The 24,664-nt window shown below is 43.4% G+C and overlaps 1 protein-coding gene and 1 pseudogene across 1 annotated transcript in view; one reads left to right on the top strand and one right to left on the bottom strand.

Moving 5' to 3' along the window:
• Positions 1-3,044: 3,044 nt before the first annotated feature.
• On the top strand, positions 3,045-6,627 carry LOC143297471 (uncharacterized; annotated as a pseudogene).
• Positions 6,628-6,914: 287 nt separating this feature from the next.
• Positions 6,915-24,664, bottom strand: part of LOC143296903 (serine/threonine-protein kinase ULK3-like) — a 25,876-nt gene continuing 8,126 nt past the window's right edge. The window contains exons 6-15 of the mRNA XM_076608900.1: positions 23,333-23,415; positions 22,839-22,994; positions 19,316-19,421; positions 17,118-17,158; positions 14,179-14,290; positions 13,330-13,400; positions 11,692-11,767; positions 11,380-11,420; positions 9,241-9,364; positions 6,915-8,388 (exon numbers count right to left, since the gene is read on the bottom strand). Coding sequence (XP_076465015.1) covers positions 8,369-8,388; positions 9,241-9,364; positions 11,380-11,420; positions 11,692-11,767; positions 13,330-13,400; positions 14,179-14,290; positions 17,118-17,158; positions 19,316-19,421; positions 22,839-22,994; positions 23,333-23,415 — 830 coding nt within the window. The 3' untranslated portion in view covers positions 6,915-8,368. The remainder of the gene's footprint in view (positions 8,389-9,240; positions 9,365-11,379; positions 11,421-11,691; positions 11,768-13,329; positions 13,401-14,178; positions 14,291-17,117; positions 17,159-19,315; positions 19,422-22,838; positions 22,995-23,332; positions 23,416-24,664) is intronic.

The raw sequence follows: 24,664 nt of genomic DNA, 5'->3' as shown, positions 1-24,664 counted from the left end.
AAAAGTAACACAATACAATCACAACACAATAAACTGTGTAGCTTTCAGTCTGTGTTAGTAACTCTGTTGACAAACGGAGACAAACAGAATTATACTCTCCCTTGGCAGAGGCAGCAGCTCATTGCTGACCTCAGTGGAGCAGCGACACCTTGGGCAAAAAGAGGACTGAGTAGGTGGCAGGGGAGGAAATGAGGGAGGGAGGAGGAGGATGCAAGCAACAGCTGTGGGAAGGTGTAATTCTGTATGAACATATCGTATAGATGGGAAGGTGTAATTCTGTATGAACATATCATATAGATGGGAAGGTGTAATTCTGTATGAACATATCGTACAGATGGGAAGGTGTAATTCTGTATGAACATACCGTACAGATGGGAAGGTGTAATTCTGTATGAACATATATAGATGGGAAGGTGTAATTCTGTATGAACATACCGTACAGATGGGAAGGTGTAATTCTGTATGAACATATCGTATAGATGGGAAGGTGTAATTCTGCATGAACATATCGTATAGATGGGAAGGTGTAATTCTGTATGGACATATCGTACAGATTAACTTCGGTTTGTGCAGCCATGGCTGCAAACAGGGAAGGTGTATATGACTATATCTGTATGATGACAACCTATCATGATGAAATATATTTGTCTGTCTTCCATTTCCATGCCTGGGGTGAGTCCTGTCAAGTTCTTTGGTGTTGGCAGATTCATGGGGGGACTGTTGCTGGAGGGACATGGTGGAGGGGATGCTCACTCACTCTGGCTCTGTGACTAAGCAATCATTGTCATCAGTAAGGAGCTTAGCAGGTGATGTGCTGTGCATGTTAAATGAGATGAGGCACTACTGAACACCACCCAAGTGACTCAGCAGCAGTGCATGGTTTCCTCTGGTGTGTGGCCTCCTGGCGACCTAACATCAATAGTTCTCTATGTACTGTTGGTTGATGCTGGGACTCAGACCAGGTGTGGCTGTGTATGGTGGAATCGAAATCAGCAGTGTGGGTGTAATGCCACTGAAACAGTGCAGATGACAGAGCAGCAACAACAACAAAAAAAAAAAAAAAAAAGTCTTAACAGTGTGTTGTGAGCTGAACATCTGTCATACCTCAATCAGTCATTGATGAATGCACACAACACACCAGGCACTGTTATCCTTTTACGTCAACCCTTCAAAATCAAGTGATCACAAGATGCAAGAGGCATCTCAAGATTTCCTCTTTCTTACAACTCACATGCCATACTCAGAGACACACACATGTACACAGGAATGCATGCTCTCACACATGTACATCAAGAATCATACACGCATACACAAGGAAACATAAACACGCACATGTTTTCTCTTCACACACAAGCACACACACACTCTCTCTTTCACACACATAGAAAAAATACCAAAGAAACTCAAGATGCAATATAAAAACATTCACTACCATACAAAACATGTGGAATGAACAGTAATTCTCCCTCAGAAAAAATGTCATGTACAACTTATAAAAACGTTATTTCACATAAACAGACACCAGATTACAATAGCATTTAAAGCTCCACAACACAACTTCATGCCACACCTCACGTTTTAACCTTACACAGTTATCGAAATCAAAAGATCTTCATTCATACACTCTTCATCATCGGCGCACTGAACGTACCCAGAGTTAAAATCAAATCAATGAACACTCAGCCTGAAGGAAATCAGAGAGACAGGCACAGAGAAAGACAGATGGCAGGAGACAGAAACTCTTCATTCCACCTCTTGCATTCCTAAAACTTTTCCCGAACTAACACAAAACACACACACCAAAAACAACAACAATAATGATAATAATAAAACAACAACAATAATAACAATAGTAATGATGATGATGATGATAATAATAATAATAATAATACACTGATAATTTAAGCATTCCAGCTGAACAATAATCCTCTTCTGTCTCATCATTTTGAATGGTAGCTCTGTAGAAATGATTTGTGTTAGACAGCACAAGGCTTACTTAATCTCTCTCTCTGTCTGTCTGTCTGTCCATTTGTCATTCTGAAATTTTAATGTGTCCTTTGTGCAGGGAATCCAGAGAGGATGAAGTCCATTTTGTTTTGAAATGTCCTGTCCTTAATGACCTACGAATCCAGCTCATTCCTAAAAAAATATTATGCATATCCGTGTACATTTTGACTATGTTTACTGATATCATCGGTGGATGAAAACACAAAATGTAGTTTTGCTTTGTTTCTTTGTAAAGCATTTCATTTAAGAGAGACACTTATATCCTAGTTTTATTGGAGCTTGTTATGGAATATGCTGCACTGTTTGCATTAACAATTACAATGACACATACAAAACAAAATTTTGTTATTACCCCCTGTTCATATGGCCTTAACTGAGTAAACCATCTTGAATCTCTCTGTCTATCTGTCTGTCTCTTCTATAAGAAGACTGCAGAATTATAATGCTCATGACTCATGGAGTATCTCAAATGAACCTGCACTAATGATATTGATACCGCTGATATGTGATGTATGTGATGATGAATCAATTTTGTTTAATACATGAAATAATTTTGTGTATGGTGGTGATGAAAAATGCTATTGATAAATGTAGAATTTTGTTGACAAAAAAAAAAAAGACAAAAAAGAAATAAGAGCAGTACACAGGATCACAGTTGGTAATCAGCTGAAAAATGAAATCATGTTATTTTAAACAACCCACAAAAGCTGAATGGACAAAACCTTGACAGCGCTCTTTGAGCAAACCCCCATTTTTATTATGTACAGTACAGCATACAGCACCTATACTCATCACACTAAGTAAATCACACATGCTTTCTTCAGCTGTAGTTCTGTATAAAACATCATTCAACAGAAACAGTACTATACATCAGAACTCTGCACAAAATACAACTTTACTCACAGGCGCCTGTGTGTGTGTGAATACGTTTGTATGTTCTTCTGCTTTCAAATTTCTTTCTTTCTGCATTAATGGTTTGCAATTCACTTGTATGTACAAGTGGGGTTTTACATGTCAACCGTTTTTACCTCGCCATCATGGCAGGCCGTTTTCAGGGGTGTGCATGCTGGGTATGTTTGTGTTCCACTGCAACCAGGATCTCTCCTATATGCAAAAGACCTTCTGCATATCATTCATTCCTACTTATTTCTACTATTCTTTCAGCATTTTCACAGCATAATGCGATAATTTTCTCAGTTTTGTTTGTTTTCTCCACCACCTTCTTTTGATGTTTTCTTTCCAGGTTATCTGACTTCCCCATGGCCTGAGCTACATACCTGAAATATAACAAAACTGTCACAATTCCGGTGACAAAAAAGAGCAGCCCTACAATAAAGAATCAGACTTCACAAAAATGGAGTATGGCTGCCAACATGGCGGGGTAAAAACAGTCATGCTTCACCATGTGAAAACCCACTCATACATACTTCACCATGTGAAAACCCATTCATATATACTTCACCATGTGAAAACCCACTCATACATACTTCACCATGTGAAAACCCACTCATACATACTTCACCAAGTGAAAACCCATTCATACATACTTCACCAAGTGAAAACCCACTCATACATACTTCACCATGTGAAAACCCACTCATACATACTTCACCAAGTGAAAACCCACTCATACATACTTCACCATGTGAAAACCCATTCATACATACTTCACCATGTGAAAACCCACTCATACATACTTCACCATGTGAAAACCCACTCATACATACTTCACCATGTGAAAACCCATTCATACATACTTCACCATGTAAAAACACACTCATACATACTTCACTATGTGAAAACCCACTAAAACATACAAGTGAATATAGGAGTTGCAACCCATGTATGGGGAAAAAAAAAGAAGGAAAAAAGTCAAATCGTTGAGACAATCAATGTACAGAACCGATGCTAACATCCACAGCAAGCACCACTGTCATTCCCCAGACACAGTCATGGCACTACTTCACTGTCCCAAACCACACCAAAGCAATAACACTCACGCACACAGATGCCAACCCCTTTCAACCCTTCTTATGAACAACTGGAAATTTCCTTGGAACAGTTTCAATTTTCTTAGGAACACTCAGGCCCTCAGTCGCATCAGTATACAGTATAACATTTACTTGCATGGCAAACACACATTGTTGACCTGCCCGAGACAAAAATCACATCCTTTCCTGTTCAGGCAAGTGAATCAACTGATTGGCCCAATCAACTCGGATTCCGTGCACACACACTCATGACTGGCTTTGACTCATATTCATCACCTGAGACCAGTATTGTATTGTATTGTACTGTATTGTATTGTATTGAATTGTATTGTATTACTCTTTTGTCACAACAAATATCTCAGTGTGAAATTTGGGCTGCTCTCCCCAGGGAGAGCATGTCCCTACACTGAGAGCGCCACCTTTTTTTTTCCTGCCTGCAGTTTTATTTGTTTTCCTAATGAATTAGATTTTTCAACATAATTTTGCCAGGGACAACCATTTTTTGGCCGTGGGTTCTTTTACGTGTGCCAAGTGCACGCTGCACATGGGACCTCGGTTTATCATCTCATCTGAATGACTAGCATCCAGACCACCACTCAAGGTCTAGTGAAGGGGGAGAAAATACTGGCAACTGTGGGATTCGAACCACTGCGCTCAGATTCTCTTGTTTCCTAGGCGGACGCATTACCACCAAGCCAACACTCCAGCAGTGAGACTCATAACACCAACCCACACTCACTTCATCACACTCTGATACCACCAAGCAGCTTCTAACAAAAAAAAAGCCAGCAGACGAACAGAGAAAGCTGAAAATGAACTCATTGGTACCATTTTGATGACAGCGTAACATATGGACAAATGTGACCAGTCTCAACAAAATCCCAGACAGTAAGCATCATTGCTCGTACACGTCCACAAGTCCATAGGGTGAAGGTTTTTACCACTTAACTACTGCTGATGAGCATGCTCATCAATGAGGGGCTGTTCCCTCACTGAGATATGACAAGGGTTCACAGATGAGGATGCCAGTCACCATTCTTTACCTGGATGACTTCCTCTTGGGATGGCACTGGTGCTGCTGATCAGCAACATCACAACATTGAGAAAAACACAAAAAGTAGCAGCTGCACTCCATACTCTGCCACATCTCATTTCACCCAGGTTCTGCAGTCAAGGGGTTAATGTAGACACTCTCCAAGTCCACCTCAACATTACTCTCCAAGTCCACCTCAGCATCACTCTCCAAGTCCACCTCAACATTACTCTCCAAGTCCACCTCAACATCACTCTCCAAGTCCACCTCAACATCACTCTCCAAGTCCACCTCAACATTACTCTCCCAAGTCCACCTCAACATCACTCCAAGTCCACCTCAACATTACTCTCCAAGTCCACCTCAACATCACTCTCCATGTCCACCTCAACATTACTCTCCATGTCCACCTCAACATCACTCCATGTCCACCTCAACATCACTCTCCATGTCCACCTCAACATAACTCTCCATGTCCACCTCAACATCACTCTCCAAGTCCACCTCAACATCACTCCAAGTCCACCTCAACATTACTCTCCAAGTCCACCTCAACATCACTCTCCATGTCCACCTCAACATTACTCTCCAAGTCCACCTCAGCATCACTCTCCAAGTCCACCTCAACATTACTCTCCAAGTCCACCTCAACATCACTCCATGTCCACCTCAGCATCACTCTCCAAGTCCACCTCAGCATCACTCTCCAAGTCCACCTCAACATTACTCTCCAAGTCCACCTCAACATCACTTCATGTCCACCTCAACATAACTCTCCATGTCCACCTCAACATTACTCTCCAAGTCCACCTCAACATCACTCTCCAAGTCCACCTCAACATCACTCCAAGTCCACCTCAACATTACTCTCCAAGTCCACCTCAACATCACTCTCCATGTCCACCTCAACATTACTCTCCAAGTCCACCTCAGCATCACTCTCCAAGTCCACCTCAACATTACTCTCCAAGTCCACCTCAACATCACTCCATGTCCACCTCAACATCACTCTCCATGTCCACCTCAACATTACTCTCCAAGTCCACCTCAACATCACTCTCCAAGTTCACCTCAACATTACTCTCCAAGTCCACCTCAACATCACTCTCCAAGTCCACCTCAGCATCACTCTCCAAGTCCACCTCAGCATTACTCTCCAAGTCCATCTCAACATCACTCCATGTCCACCTCAACATCACTCTCCATGTCCACCTCAACATTACTCTCCAAGTCCACCTCAACATCACTCTCCATGTCCACCTCAACATCACTCCAAGTCCACCTCAACATTACTCTCCAAGTCCACCTCAGCATCACTCTCCATGTCCACCTCAACATTACTCTCCAAGTCCACCTCAGCATCACTCTCCAAGTCCACCTCAACATGACTCTCCATGTCCACCTCAACATTACTCCAAGTCCACCTCAACATTACTCTCCAAGTCCACCTCAGCATCACTCTCCAAGTCCACCTCAACATCACTCTCCAAGTCCACCTCAACATCACTCTCCAAGTCCACCTCAACATCACTCCAAGTCCACCTCAACATCACTCCAAGTCCACCTCAACATCACTCCAAGTCCACCTCAACATGACTCTCCAAGTCCACCTCAACATTACTCTCCAAGTCCACCTCAACATCACTCTCCATGTCCACCTCAGCATCACTCTCCAAGTCCACCTCAACATTACTCTCCAAGTCCACCTCAGCATCACTCTCCAAGTCTACCTCAACATCACTCTCCAAGTCCACCTCAACATCACTCCAAGTCCACCTCAACATCACTCCAAGTCCACCTCAACATCACTCCAAGTCAACCTCAACATCACTCTCCAAGTCCACCTCAACATCACTCCAAGTCCACCTCAACATCACTCCAAGTCCACCTCAACATGACTCTCCAAGTCCACCTCAACATGACTCTCCATGTCCACCTCAACATTACTCTCCAAATCCACCTCAACATTCATCGATGAAAGACTCCTTTTTTTGGGTGGCATATAGAGCACACAAAATTTACAGGTTTACATACGTTATGCAGAACGGTATACAAGGTAGACAAGATTTCATTGTTTTAAACCATCTTGTGTGTCTTGGCACACGCACACACACACACACACACACACACACACACACACACCTACAACATTTGCACCTGTTTTGGGAGTCCACTTCACCAGACTTGACTTGCATGCTTGAAACGTTCACACACTGCACACAGTCACAGAGCTGAGCAGGGTCACTACGACCCTGGCTAACATTTTCCTGGTGTGTGTGGTTTAACATATTTACAAAATCATAATGGTTTCACTTTATGCTGTCCTTTTTCTTTTCTTTTTTTTTTTCCATCTTATTTTTTTTGCCCAGTCTCTTTCTCTGCTCCTTTCCTTCCAAGATTTGTTCACTCATTTACGCAACATTTTCACGTTTCACCTTTTCTTCCTCTTCTGTTTTTTTGGCTTAATTCTTTCCTCAGATCTGTTCCTTTATACATTTGTTCAAAGCTATTTGTGGCCACATAATGCCTGAAGATCCATTCTAATACTGGCATAAAACAAGGCTCCTTTAACAAAGAAAAACAACAGCTGAACCAGCCACCAAAGTGGTTAGCGTCAGGGACTGACGACCGCTTCAAGCTCCATCGGAGATGGGTTTTTTTCGGCCCGTGGCCGGCTCCTTGCAACAGCTGAGTGAGCTACAAGCTCAAATCTACAGGAAGACTGGGACCTCACAGTGGAGGGTCGTTCACTTGACGTACATGTCTTTGGGAGTGATGCTCACATTTCCTGACCAACACTACAGGTGTCTGTATCTCACAGCCTGGATGATGCTGGGGAAAAATCATGCGAGCGCAACATCATCCAGCAGTGCCAGACTTAAATGGAGACCCCCACTGCAGCCTCTTCATCACCCCCATCATCATTCGTCATCATCAATGTATAAATAAACAAAATGTCCTAAATGCTACGGCAGAGGCATAAAGAAAGAAAAAACAGATGATGAGTAGAAAACATCTTTCAAAAACCCCAAAGATAGCTGACATCAGAACACTCACTGAAGCAAGCAATAATGCGACACATTCAGCAGAGACACAAGAACAGACGCGGACACTGATATTATTGTTTTGTGGATGGAATGGAATCAGGTGCTGGCAGTGTGGCTGCAGTCCCGTCTGTGGTACCCGTCCCTATCACGAAGCAACAGACGTACAAACACATGTGTATGTCATGTCATGCCATGGGTGGTTTAACGTGACAAGTCACCACAGTCAGGGGTCAGCAGGCACACAGCACACTGTGGTCACAACTCTGCGGTGAGGGTTGTCCCCCCTGTCGTCACTGGACGCAGCACTGGTCTGAAAACACACAACAAATGCTCTGTCTTAGTTGTGTGTGTGCTTTCACACACACACACACACACACTCACACACACACACATGCAGATGTACACACACACACATGTACAAGCACAAACACACGCACACACACACACACACACACACACTAATGCACATACACAAACACACTCACTCATGCACGTACACACTCATGCATGTACACACACACGTATGCGCACACACACACACACACACACACACACACACACAGGCTCACACATACAAACAAGAACATGTGTAACCACAAAAACACATACTTCGTGTAAAATCATACAATGTCAATACATGTTACACTGAAGAACACACACATACACAAAATGACACACTGTGACATGCACACAAATAGTTTCAAACACACACACATACATATGCACACAAAGTCATACATAAGCATGCTGTAACACACACACTCTCTCTTTCTCTATCTCTCCTCTCTTTCTTTCTCTCTCTTATATCCATGCACACACATACCCCTCCACCTCCCCCTGACAGAGACAGAGAGAGACAGACCGACAACAGAGACAGAGAGAGACAGACAGAAACAGAGACAGAGAGACAGACTGAGACAGAGGCAGAGAAACAGACAAAGACAGAGGCAGAGAGACAGACAGAGACAGAGAGACAGACTGAGACAGAGGCAGAGAGACAGACAGAGACAGAGACAGACTGAGACAGACAAAAAGCCACAGAAAAAGGCAGAAAAGAGACCAAATGACAAAAATCATGTGACTGAAAACAGAAAGCAACAGACAGACAGACAGGTGGACAGAGAGACAGACAGGGGGACAGATGGACAGACAGGTGACTGACTCATGACGCTGGACTGTGTGTCGTCCTCCTCCTGGGTGGACAGGCCCGTGGAGCTGCTGGTGTCAAGGGCCTGCACTGCCACATAGGACTTGATGCACTCTGCCCGACTCATCCATCGGTCCACCTGACGGCCACGGCACGCACAGTCATCACTGTCTTCATCATCATCAGGATATTGGACACTTATATATGTCCTATCCTCGGTCCACCTGCATTTCAGGTGTTTCACGGTCATCACTGTCTTCATCATCATCATCAGGATATTGGACACTTATATAGGTCCTATCCTCGGTCCACCTGCATTTCAGGTGTTTCACGGTCATCACGGTCTTCATCATCATCAGGATATTGGACACTTATATAGGTCCTATCCTCGGTCCACCTGCATTTCAGGTGTTTCACGGTCATCACTGCCTTCATCATCATCAGGATATTGGACACTTATATAGGTCCTATCCTCGGTCCACCTGCATTTCAGGTGTGTCACAGTCATCACTGTCTTCATCATCATCATCAGGATATTGGACACTTATATATGTCCTATCCTCGGTCCACCTGCATTTCAGGTGTTTCACAGTCATCACTGTCTTCATCATCATCAGGATATGGATACTTATATAGGTCCTATCCTCAGTCCGCCTGCATTTCAGGCATGTCACAGTTACCACCACCATAACTCTCAAAATCATGAAAACCTTCATGATGATCATGATGATATGGATACCTATATAGCTCCTACATAGCACACATACAGAAAGTGGGGTTGAGGGAGGAAAAATGGAGAGTCAGACAGACTGAGAAAGAAAGAGAGGGTTTGATTTGAAATGGATATTCCTACAGCGCCTATCCTCAGTCGGAAACCAAGCTCTAAGCGCTTTACGAACACGGGGTCATTTGCACAACAGGCTGTCTGCCTGGGTAGAGCCAACTGACAGCTGCCACTGGGCGCTCATCATTTGTTGCCTGTGTCATTTGATCAGGTTTCAGTCATGCACATATATACTCATACAGACATGTAACATTTTATGTGTATGACCGTTTTGTTCATTTACCCAGCCATGTAGGCAGCCATGTTCCACTTATGGGGGTGTGCGTGCCGGGTATGTTCTTGTTTCCATAACCCACCGAACGCTGATATGGATTACAGGATCTTTAACGTGTGTATCCGATCTTCTGTGTGTGTATATACAAGAAGGGGGTTCAGGCACTAGCAGGTCTACACATATGTTACCTGGGAGATCAGAGAGATCTACCTATACCACCAGGCGCTGGTACTGAGATTCAAACCCACAACCCTCAGATTGAAAATCTAACATTTTACAACTTGTCTATTGTGCAATTTTGATGCCACTAACACTGTCAAACTCGTTCAAACATGACTGATTTATTGCTGAATCTTGCACCTGTTATTTGCCTTGATACCCCCTAACATGATCTATACTCAAACAGGAAGGCAGACTGGTTAAGACGTTTATCTGCCAATGCAATGTCTGTGAGGGTCTGACTTCAAATCACAATCCAGCCCTTTCTTCCAAGTTTGACTGGAAAATCAAACAAAGCGTCTAGTCATTCAGAGGAGATGGTAAACCGAGGTCCTGTGTACAGCATGCACTTGGCACACTGAAAAAGAACCCATGACACAACAAGAATGTTCTTCCACTGCAGCAGATAAACCATTCATCACTCAGCTCTAACTTTGCTGTTGGCCCAACTGTAAGCTTGTGTCAGTCTGTGAATGTACTGACCACAAAAATGAAATGACAGCCATACTGAGGCCAACAACAATCAATATTGATATGTGATGCAAAATCTTAATCACTGCAGAATTTTATCACTTTGAAAATGTGTTCACCAGTCTGGGGATACGCACAAACGCACACACACACACATTAAAATTCATTCTACTCTATTCTATTCTTTTCTGTTCACATACACACTGCTACATAACAACATTGTCAGCAAAACTTGCATATTAATATGACAATGAATAGCTTATGGTGAAAAGGAACAGTAAAATAAGTAGAACTGCACCTGGACACAGTTGATTAGGTTCTGTCTCAAACATCATCAACAGCACAGAGAGACACAGACAATCATACAAGGACATTAGAAAAAAAAACAACAAACAACAACACTCACCTGTTGTACCAATAAGTCACGTCTTGGACCTTTAGGTTCTTCTGCAGAATGAAAACAGAAAAAAACGAATTTACACACACACACACATACCCCCTTTCCTTACGCACAACACCACACCACACCACACCTCATACACCCACCCACACACCCCCCCACCCCACCCCCCACACACACACGACTCACGAGGCAGCAGTCTGATGATGGCCCCCAGAGCCATTTCATAGTGAGCCAGGGACTTGCTGTAGTCCTTCACACACACACACACACACACACACACACACACACACACACACACACACACACATGACTCACGAGGCAGCAGTCTGATGATGGCCCCCAGAGCCATTTCATAGTGAGCCAGGGACTTGCTGTAGTGCTCCTTCACCTCCTGCCACACAACACCCAGCACAGCATCATACAGCAATCAGTGAGTCATATCATGATCATAATGATGATGATGATGATGATGATAAGAAGAAGAACAACAACAACAATAATAATCATCATCATCAAAATAATCATAGTAATATAACAACAACAACAACAAAATAATAACAATAATGATAACAACAACAATAATAACAGTAACAATAATGATAACAACAACAACAATAATAACACACACAAAAGAAACCACACCAACAAAAAGTTTGCCCTGGCAAAATTCTGCAGAAAAATTCTTTGTGATAAGAAAACAAAACAAAAAAAGGTGGCACTGGGTAATACTGCACTATGCTAATACACTCTCACCATAATCCACATAGAAAAAAAGGTTGTGACAAAAAAAAACACCAAAAAAACTACAATGAAATACAGTAACAATGAATCATTTTGATGTAGCGCATGATACTGCGTAAATACATGCCAACAGCACAAGTTTACGTTCAAATATACATCTCCAATGGACCACACCCATGAAGATGTAGCATTTGGCATACACTGAAGGCCTGGCCAACACAGAGCGTTAGCACATTGAACAGGCATCACATTCCTGTCCACCACACAAACACCCCCCACCCACCCCTCACCTTTTTATGAAGCAGATAAGGTTAAGCACATATGCATGACTGTACATACTCTGGTGCCTACCATGAATGAAAGTGAAACTCCCAAAACTTTCTGCAACAGCAAACAACTCCCGGCTATTGGGAATTCTCTACCACCCTGTCTGTCTGACACATCTTCTCTGCCACACCTCTCTATGACTCCACACTGTAAACTACACTGTTCAATGTGTTTGTGTTTAAACAATTGGTCGTAACATCATCCTCTGTAAACAGTTTTCCAGACAACTTATACATGACCGCTAACTGTGGAATAACGCAATGTCAGAAAAGGAACAAAAACTACACTGTCCTAACACAGAGGGTTTGGGGTTTGAACCTTGGCGTAACCAGGCGATGGAGGTTGAGGGATTCTTGTCCCCACATGTGCAGAGCTGTGTGGGCTTCAACATCCTACACCAGGAAGAGACAAGCAGAACACCCTTAGGCTTGATCCCTTTCAGACACACTCTGTTTCTGTGTTCCCAGATTCAAATGCTTCAGTCAGCCACTGCTCTTCCTCACTGCTCTCTTCACTAAGTAAAGAATCATTGCACGGTTCTTTTGTGCGACACCCTAGTGACTCATCACAGAGTTAACTCTTTCCATACGAACGGCGAAAGAGACGACGTTAACAGCGTTTCACCCCAATTACCATCATCCAAATATTGCAAGCGGAAGGATCTTATACTGAAGAGGTGAATGTTGACAAAGAATACCACAATTCTGACGACGGAAGCTAAAGGTTGGGTCATTCAGACACCCACTGGACATCCGAGGGGTCTGTGTAGAGGAGAAGAGAGGACTGGCCGTACTGAGTGAGTTAAGGGGGTAGAAGAAGAAGAAGAAGAAGAAGAAAGTCAACGACAACAACGACCCAATCATAGCGAGAAAAGGCACCCCATACCTCTTTCACGGCTGCTTGGATCAGTCTGATGGCTGCCAGCAACTCCGGTGTGTCTTCCTGTATCATGCCGGCTGTTCAAACACCACAACACCCACATTCATCAATGTTTCTATTGAATCACGCAAAGCAAAAATTCTGTGGTTGCTACAGATGTGCACATCTATCTCAAACATCAACTCTTGTTCACACATAACAACATCCATACTCATCAACTTTTCTATTGAATCACACAAAGCAAAACTGTGCTTGCCACATAAATTTTACATCAGTCCCAAACACCAACTTGTGTTCATACATAACAACATCCAAACTCATCAATCTTTCCATTGCATCACACAAAGAAAAACTGTGCTTGCCTCAGAAACACACAACTATCTCAAACATCTACTTGTGTTCACACATCAAAGCACTAAAATGTATCATAATTGTGTGTGTGTGTGTGTGTGTGTGTGTGTGTGTGTGTTTTCAGACCCATATGTATTTATAGATATGCACACACACACACACACACACACACACACACACAATTACATATGAAAATAAAAGACATAAACAAAAGCATGTTCATAACCTAATTAAGTACAACACATACTATTACTGAAAAAGATCACATCACAGAAAAATGGAGAAGGGAGACACACAGAGAGAGGGAGACAGAGAGAGAAAGAGAGAGGGAGAAAGAGAAAGAAAGAAAGAGACATGGATTCAGTGCGTGTGTCAACAGACAAATTTTTTTTTTTTAAATGAGAAGACAAATTTTTTTTCCACAAAGAGGAGAAAATCCTGTTAAAAAAGTCCCCCCACCCCCTCTCCCACCCCACCCCAGCCAGCCAGGCAGCCCTCACCCACCCAGCTTTTCATCGGGGTCAGAGGACAGGGTTCGATCCAGGGTGTCTCCCTGCTTTCTGTGGGGCTTCAGCAGCTGTTTCAGGGTCTCCGCACGGCCCATGTACTCCTGGACCTGTCACCATCACTATCCATCGTCACCACATCACTATCCATCGTCACTACCCATTGTCACTATATATCATCACTATCCATCATAACTATCCATCATCACTATAATATCGTCACTATCCATCATCACTATCCATTGTCACTATCCATCACTATCAATCGTCACTGCGTCACTATCCATCATCACTATCCATTGTCACTATATATCGTCACTATCCATTATCACTATCTATCGTCACTGCGTCACTATCCATCATCACTATCCATTGTCACTATCATCACTGTGTCACTATCAAAATATCACTGGGTCACTATCATCAAAATATCCACCGTCACTGCATCACTAAACATCATCACTATCCATGGTCACTACATCACTATCCATCATCACCACATCACTATCCATCATTACTATCCATCACCACATCACTATCCATCATCACCACATCACTATCCATTATCACTATCCATGGTCACTACAACACTATCTATCATCACCACATCACTATTCATCATCACTATTCTTGGTCACCGCATCACTATCTATCATCACTATCCATCATCATTATCCATGGTCACAGCATCACTATCCGTCATCACTATCCATAATCACTGAATCACTATCCATTATCACTATCTATCATCACTGCATCACTATCCATCATCACTATCCCTGGTCACAGCATCACTATCCATCATCACCACATTACTATCCATCATCACTATCTGTCATCATTATCCATCGCGACAGCATCACTATCCATCATCACTATTTGTAATCATTATCCATGGTCACAGCATCACTATCCATCATCGCTATCCATGGTCACAGCATCACTATTCATCATCACTATCCATCATCACTATCCATGGTCACAGCATCACTATTCATCATCACTATCCATCATCACTATCCATGGTCACTGCATCACTATCCATCATCGCTATCCATGGTCACAGCATCACTATCCATCATCACTATCCATGGTCACAGCATCACTATCCATCATCACTATCCATGGTCACTGCATCACTATCCATCATCGCTATCCATGGTCACAGCATCACTATCCATCATCACTATCATGGTCACAGCATCACTATCCATCATCACTATCCATCATCACTATCCATGGTCACAGCATCACTATCCATCATCACTATCCATGGTCACAGCATCACTATCCATCATCACTATCCATCATCACTACCCATGGTCACAGCATCACTATTCATCATCACTATCCACCATCACTATCCATGGTCACAGCATCACTATCCATCATCACTATCCATCATCACTATCCATGGTCACTGCATCACTATCCATCATCGCTATCCATGGTCACAGCATCACTATCCATCATCACTATCCATCATCGCTATCCATGGTCACAGCATCACTATCCATCATCACTATCCATCATCACTATCCATGGTCACAGCATCATCACTATCCATGGTCACTGCATCACTATCCATCATCACTATCCATCATCACTACCCATGGTCACAGCATCACTATCCATCACCACTACCCATGGTCACTGCGTCACTATCCATCACCACTATCCATGGTCACAGCATCACTATCCATGGTCACTGCATCACTATCCATCATCACTATTCATCATCACTACCCATGGTCACAGCATCACTATCCATCACCACTACCCATGGTCACTGCGTCACTATCCATCACCACTATCCATGGTCACAGCATCACTATCCATCACCATTATCCATCACCACTATCCATGGTCACAGCATCACTATCCATCATCACTATCCATGGTCACTGCATCACTATCCGTCATCACTATCCATGGTCATAGCATCACTATCCATCACCACTATCCATCATCACTATCCATGGTCACAGCATCACTATCCATCATCACTATCCATCATCACTATCCATGGTCACAGCATCACTATCCATCATCACTATCCATGGTCACAGCATCACTATCCATCATCACTATCCATCATCACTATCCATGGTCACAGCATCACTATCCATCATCACTATCCATGGTCACAGCATCACTATCCATCATCACTATCCATGGTCACAGCATCACTATCCATCATCACTATCCATGGTCACTATCCATGGTCACAGCATCACTATCCATCATCACTGCATCACTATCCATCATCACTATCCATGGTCACAGCATCACTATCCATCATCACTATCCATGGTCACTGCATCACTATCCATCATCACTATCCATCATCACTGCATCACTATCCAGCATCACTATCCATCATCACTGCATCACTATCCAGCATCACTAACCATCATCACTACATCACTATCCAGCATCGCTAACCATCATCACTACATCACTATCCAGCATCACTATCCATCATCACTACATCACTATCACCATGTACTCCTGAAGACAACGTATGAGTCAAGTTCCTCTTTCACTGTGAGTTTTCATCAGATTTCCATTTTCAATACATGTCTTCTTTTCCTCCGAGCTTTTCTGATCACTCTATTGATAAGAAGCATTTGAGCTGAGAGGACTCTTTTTGTGCACCTGTGTTTTGCGTAGTTCTAGTAATGTCTGCCTTCACTTTGCAGGTAATGCAGATAACATTGCATTGTCATCCCTGGCTTGTGAAAAGAATGAGATAGCATTGTCTTCTACTGTTTTTTTTTTTTCCTTTTCCTTCTGTCTGCTTTGGATACCTATACAAATGTTCTTTTTTAATGGTAATATACCATTATTCTTCCTTTTCAAAGAAACATTCAACAACATAAACAGAGATGCTACACACAAAAACAAACCAAAAAATAAATAAGGAGTGATGTTTACCTTCATTCTCAAAGCTTCTTTTTTTGCAGGATTCTTTTCATCTGGGAAAAAAAAGAAGAAACGCACACACACACACACACACACACCCACATGCACGCACGCGCGCGCACACACACACACACACACACACACACACATACACACACGCACACACACACAGAGTGAATACGGTTATGATTTTTCAACAACAAATACCAAATTCTTTTAAACTAATAGACAAACTGTAATGTGAAAATAGCTGTTTATTTTTCTTCTAATGATACAACACAGTATGCTATATGACACAGCCTAAGAGGCAACCATCATGACATCATGAACAGGACTCATGCTGTTCCAAGATCCAGGTCCAACTATTATGGAACTAATAAGATGTGTAATATTCAAAATCAAATAAGGCAGAGACCACCACTAAAGCTAATATTAGTAATAACAATGATAATGATAATTATACAATAATAAAACAAAAAACAAAAATAAGAACAATAATAATAATAAAGTGAATTTACACAGCACCCAATTTCTGAACAGGGCTTCAGGTATGGGCAGGTCAATAAGTGAACACAGGTGTGAAATTGAAGATGGAACGAAGAAGAAAAAACAAAACTGCAGACACTTACATAACCGCAGGTGCAAAGTGCAAGACACTCACCTGAGAATCCAAGACACTTCTGCCAGAAGAAGCAGAACCACAAACATAAACATTAAGACCCAACTCCCAGAAACGACAGACGTGTTTCAGAAAAGACAACACACATCTATGGAGGGAATGGAAACATACAGGTGAGGAAAAATGATACAGGTTACAACTGCAGACACATGGAATGCACAGACACGCAGTCAAAACACTCACTGGTAAAGACACACCTCACAAGTCAACACAAAGGTATGATAGACATCACAGGTAATGATAGACATCAGGAATCAACACACAGGTAGGACAGGTACTCACAGGTAACAACAGACATCAGGAGTCAACACACAGGTAGGACAGGTACTCACAGGTAACAACAGACACCAGGAGTCAACACACAGGTAGGACAGGTACTCACAGGTAAGGACAGACATCAGGAATCAACACACAGGTAGGACAGGTACTCACAGGTAACAACAGACATCAGGAGTCAACACACAGGAAGGACAGGTACCCACAGGTAACAACAGACACCAGAGTCAACACACAGGTAGGACAGGTACTCACAGGTAAGGACAGACATCAGGAGTCAACACACAGGTAGGACAGGTACTCACAAATGATGACAGACATCAGGAGTCAACACACAGGTAGGACAGGTACTCACAGGTAACAACAGACGTCAGGAATCAACACACAGGTAGGACACGTACTCACAGGTGATGACAGACATCAGGAGTCAACACACAGGTAGGACACGTACTCACAGGTAACAACAGACGTCAGGAATCAACACACAGGTAGGACACGTACTCACAGGTGATGACAGACATCAGGAGTCAACACACAGGTAGGACACGTACTCACAGGTGATGACAGACATCAGGAGTCAACACACAGGTAGGACAGGTACTCACAGGTAACAACAGACATCAGGAGTCAACACACAGGTAGGACAGGTACTCACAGGTGACGGCAGACATCAGGAGTCAACACACAGGTAGGACAGGTACTCACAGGTAACAACAGACATCAGGAGTCAACACACAGGTAGGACAGGTACTCACAGGTAACGACAGATGTCAGGAGTCAACACACAGGTAGGACAGGTACTCACAGGTGATGACAGACATCAGGAGTCAACACACAGGTAGGACAGGTACTCACAGGTAACGACAGACGTCAGGAGTCAACACACAGGTAGGACAGGTACTCACAGGTAACGACAGACGTCAGGAGTCAACACACAGGTAGGACAGGTACTCACAGGTGATGACAGACATCAGGAGTCAACACACAGGTAGGACAGGTACTCACAGTTAACGACAGACGTCAGGAGTCAACACACAGGTAGGACAGGTACTCACAGGTAGGACAGACGTCAGGAATCAACACACACAGTAGGACAGGTACTCACAGGTGATGACAGACATCAGAGTCCAACACACAGGTAGGACAGGTACTCACAGTTAACGACAGACGTCAGGAGTCAACACACAGGTAGGACAGGTACTCACAGGTAAGGACAGACGTCAGGAATCAACACACAGGTAGGACAGGTACTCACAGGTGATGGCAGGCACAAAGAAGGCCAGGGCATCACAGTACAGTTGAACAGCAGCCTGGTAATCCCCCTCTGAGTCCTTCTTCACAGCGTCAGACACTATCGCTTTCTGCACAGCGAAAAGACTCCACTCATTTGCAGTTTCTCTTGTTCTCCCTAAAACAACAGACTCTTGTTATATCTGTATGCATGCTTATGTGCCCTTACTCATACACACACACACACACACACAAACACACACACACACACACACACAAACACACACACACACACACACATCAACCCCCTCCTGTCACACAATTTACAAGATAAACCCATATCAACTCTTATTTCTCCAGGTGCAGAATATTTCCTTTCTAACCTCTTTGACTGTCAGTGACCAGTATGCAGCTTAGTGAAGAGCAGTCATGTCACTGAGAGTATGCACACAGGTCAGGATGTCAGCGAAGGGCTGTCGTGTCACTAGGACAGTGCACACAGGTCAGGATGTCAGTGAAGGGCTGTCGTGTCACTAGGACAGTGCACACAGGTCAGGATGTCAGTGAAGGGCTGTCGTGTCACTAGGACAGTACACACAGGTCAGGATGTCAGTGAAGGGCTGTCGTGTCACTAGGACAGTGCACACGGGTCAGGATGTCAGTGAAGGGCTGTCAAGTCACTAGGACAGTGCACACAGGTCAGGATGTCAGTGAAGGGCTGTCGTGTCACTAGGACAGTGCATACAGGTCAGGATGTCAGTGAAGGGCTGTCGTGTCACTAGAACAGTGCATACAGGTCAGGATGTCAGTGAAGGGCTGTCGTGTCACTGAGACAGTGCACACAGGTCAGGATATCAGTGAAGGGCTGTCGTGTCACTAGGACAGTGCACACAGGTCAGGATGTCAGTGAAGGGCTGTCGTGTCACTAGGACAGTGCACACAGGTCAGGATGTCAGTGAACGGCTGTCGTGTCACTAGGACAGTGCACACAGGTCAGGATGTCAGTGAAGGGCTGTTGTGTCACTAGGACAGTGCACACAGGTCAGGATGTCAGTGAAGGGCTGTCATGTCACTAGGACAGTGCACACAGGTCAGGATGTCAGTGAAGGGCTGTCATGTCACTAGGACAGTGCACACAGGTCAGGATGTCAGTGAAGGGCTGTCAAGTTACTGAGACAGTCCATACAGGTCAGGATGTCAGTGAAGGGCTGTCAAGTTACTGAGACAGTGCATACAGGTCAGGATGTCAGTGAAGGGCTGTCGTGTCACTAGGACGGTGCATACAGGTCAGGATGTCAGTGAAGGGCTGTCGTGTCACTGAGACAGTGCACACAGGTCAGGATGTCAGTGAAGGGTTGTCATGTCACTAGGACAGTGCACACAGGTCAGGATGTCAGTGAAGGGTTGTCATGTCACTGAGACAGTGCACACAGGTCAGGATGTCAGTGAAGGGCTGTTGTGTTACTAGGACAGTGCATACAGGTCAGGATGTCAGTGAAGGGCTGTCATGTCACTGAGACAGTGCACACAGGTCAGGATGTCAGTGAAGGGCTGTCGTGTCACTGAGACAGTGCACACAGGTCAGGATGTCAGTGAAATGCTGTCATGTCAATGAGACAGTGCACACAGGTCAGGACGTCAGTCACTGTTCCTTACATGGACTTCTCCATCTAGGGACTGCATTGCTTTCAATCAGCAAAACCAGTGACACCACTGAATAACATACAAAATGTATTAACTGCACTTCAAAGAGAAATATGCCTTATGTGCATTTGAAAAAAAATCATATTTTGTGCATGTATTGCAGACAAAATATTTGGAATGACATTATTTTGCCCCTATTCTAAATGACACATTATTTTTCTTATTTTTCAATATTCGTGGTATTGTCTTTTTCCACTTCTTTCCAATACCTTTACATTCAGTTCATTGATTTTTGTACATGGTCTACACTGGTCTCTATTTTTGTTGCTAAAAAAGACAAATGTGGGCAGTGGTTCATGGCATTCGCTAAGTGAACAGAGGAATGAAGTGTAGTTTGCTGCGCGGGCGTTTTGTTCAAAGGCAAGTTGGTACAAACATTAATCACATCTGGGAGTTAAGTATGTTGTTTTGATCAAATGGGTACCGGTTCTCATCACAACAAGTTTCAGTTTCAGTTTTTCGAGGTGTCACTGCCTTCAGACAAATCCATATATACACTAGATAACATCTGCTGGGCAGATGTCTGACAGCAGCATTAACCAACACGCTGGCCAGGCCTTGAGCACATGCATATTTATTCATGTACCTTTTAGAGTGGATTTCTTCCACAGAATTTTGCCAGAGGACAACACTAAGGTTGCCTATTGGTTCTTTTTCTGTTCGCCAAGTGTGTGCTGCACACGGTACCTTGTTTTACCATCTTATCCGAAAGACTAGACGTTCAGTTTCATTGTCCAGTCAAACGTGGGAGAAAGGGCGAGAGCAGGAATCGAACTCAGACCCTCATGGACACTGTATCAACAGCTAAGCGCTTCAACCATTCTGCCACCTTCCTCACAACAAGTGCGCTGTACAACAACGGAGGCATGGTGGGGTGCACGCAAGAAAAACCGACAGGTGTACAAACAGAAGATGTCAACTCCTATCAAACCTTTTCAGGAACAATCTGGAAAATTCTCTGGAATTTATAAATTGTTTTAGAAGTACTCAGACCCTAGGCACATGACACACATACAGCTTTCACCTAGTTGTACAGTTAAATCAATGTTTACCTGCAAAGCAAACAAACGCTGTTTACCTGCAACACAGTCAAATTATGTTTCGGGAGGATTAGAATTGTTTCGCATTGTCCAGTCATATTGGTTCTCTGTTTGTGAATGTTCCAAGTGACTGATAACAAGCAAGCATGTGGGTGACCAAATAAATTCGACAAAACAAAACAAAACAAGAGAGGCAAGGCCTTCAAGACTCACTTGTGATAAATTAAGTCCACTAGCATTAATTACAGAGTAATTTCCCTTCTTTACTATCTGCACCAAAACGTTTGCAAAATAAATAAAAATTCCATGCTTAGCAAAAGAAGTTCCTGTTTGAACAAAAAATGATAATAATGACTCCTCTTGTTGTTGTGTCGGAATAAGAGGTCAAAGTGCCAAGTTAAGAGAATACAAAAAATATAAATATAACAGTGAATGCAGTTTGCATATAATTAGGCTTCTTTTTTATTTTTTTGTGCCCATCCCAGAGGTGCAATATTGTGTTAAACAAGATGGCTGGAAAGAACTGAATTTTTCCTATTTTTATGCCAAATTTTGTGTCAACTGGCAAAGTATTTGCAGAGAAAATGTCAATGTTAAAGTTTACCACGGACACACGGGCACACACACACACACACACACACACAGACAACCGAACACCGGGTTAAAACATAGACTCACTTTGTTTACACAAGTGAGTCAAAAATGACTGGAGGTAACAAAATACAACGAAATCAGGACAGGTGGCATCACGATATTGTGACAGCTGACATCGCTGTGCAGAGAAGGCGGTGACCTGTGACCTACAGCGTTGGGGAGGCTGGAGGGGGAGGGGCTGTGCAGAAGGTCCACGAAGGGATGGTCGAAGAATTCATCAAAGGATATACGGTCGTCAGGGTTACGCTGCAGCAGCCTCAGCAACAGGTCCCGGCAGTGGTCTGACACCTGGACGCCTGGCGGTAACTGGGAACACATCACAAATTGAAACACACTGTGTGAGTTTTGTTGTCGGTGTTCTTTTTTCTTCTTGTTTGTTTGCTAATGTTCCATAACCTCTTGACTAACAGGGGAAAAAAAAAACCAGTAAAAAGTGGTGTTTCAAGTCATAAATTAAAAGTCCAGAATTCACAACTGTTGGTTTAAAAAAAAACAAACACACTCACACTTTGTCCATGTACATTTATAAACACACACTGCACACACAAGCACACACACACACGGACGAACACATGCACACACACACACACACACACACACACACACACACACACACACACACACACACAAACACACACACTTACCTCCACAGGTTTGGAATCCCATATCTTTTCCCCCAGCTCCTTGAAAGAGGTGGAGGCAAACGGAGCTCTCCCAAACAGACACTCTGGAAACCAGACCACAGGAAAGCCTTACCCTACTGGCTCAATGAGTTTCTGTCTTACATTCAGCTTCTAAAAGAGCTGTCACTGCGTTTGGACAAATCCATATGCGCTACAACACATCTGTTAGGCCTGACCAGCAACATGACCCATTGTGCTCTGTCAAGCCTTGAGTGCATGCATAATTATCTATACCGTAAAGTTTGGTCTATAAGCCGCGACTTTTTACCCCAGCTTTAACCTCTGTGGCTTATACAATGCTGCGGCTTATTTCAGGATTTTAACGATCCCGGGTGCGTCAAGTTCTCGTCTATTCTTAGCTGCCCTTCAACTCACCAAAATCATGATTTCTGTCCATGAATTTTTGGATGAGCTTCAGGATAGTGTGCTAACTGTTCACATTTTATAAATCAAATCCCCACACATTAAAGCCTTCAGATCAGCATTCAGTTCTACTCTGCTCAAGCGTACACCCTCATCATGCCGAAAACACAACGTAATGCCTATGATGCAGCCTTCAAATTAAAGGTGATCGACCTAGCACACGACAGTGCAATCGGCGAACTAGCAGTGACCTCTACTTTGTGTTCATGTTCATGAAGTGAAAGCGAGGCTGAAGTCAGTGACAAGATGGCGGCGGAAGCTGTGCTGGTTCTCTTCAACTCGGACACTGAAGACAAAGATTTCAGTGGATTCAGTGAGCAGCATGACGTTGAATAAATGTGACTATCTCTAAATTTATGGATCTTATTTTCGTTGGGTTTTTTTGTTTTTAGTTGGGTTTTTTTTGTGGCACTAACAGTATTTTCGCTTGCTTTTCTTTGTGTTGTTCCCGCTTGTGTTTATTTCATAACCTACAGTATAGACAGCTTTTCTGTAGTATCAGTATGTGATCCGGTGCCGGAAATAAGTGCGGTTTATAAGCCAGTGCGGCTTATGTATGTACAAAGTTCAGTTTTTTCCAAAAATTTAGTGGGTGCGGCTTATATACCAGTGCGCTCAATAGACCGAACTTCACGGTATTCGTGTACCCATCACTGTCACAGTGGACTTCTTCTACAGAAGTCTGCAAGAGCACAGCACGTATGTTGCTATGGGTCCTTTTTCAGTGCCCTGAGCGCATGCTGCAGATGGGATCTTGGTATATCATCTCACACCAAATAAGTACAAGATCAGCACTCTATGTTATAGATGCATTTACAAAACTGCCCCTTCCTATCTCTGTGGCTGCCTTCACCTCTACACTCCATTTCG

This window comes from Babylonia areolata, chromosome 22 (genome assembly GCF_041734735.1).
Source record: "Babylonia areolata isolate BAREFJ2019XMU chromosome 22, ASM4173473v1, whole genome shotgun sequence".
In the NCBI taxonomy this organism is placed as follows: Eukaryota; Metazoa; Mollusca; class Gastropoda; order Neogastropoda; family Buccinidae; genus Babylonia; species Babylonia areolata.
Note: the sequence above shows the minus strand (reverse complement) of the source record. Positions and strands in the feature narration are given on the sequence as shown.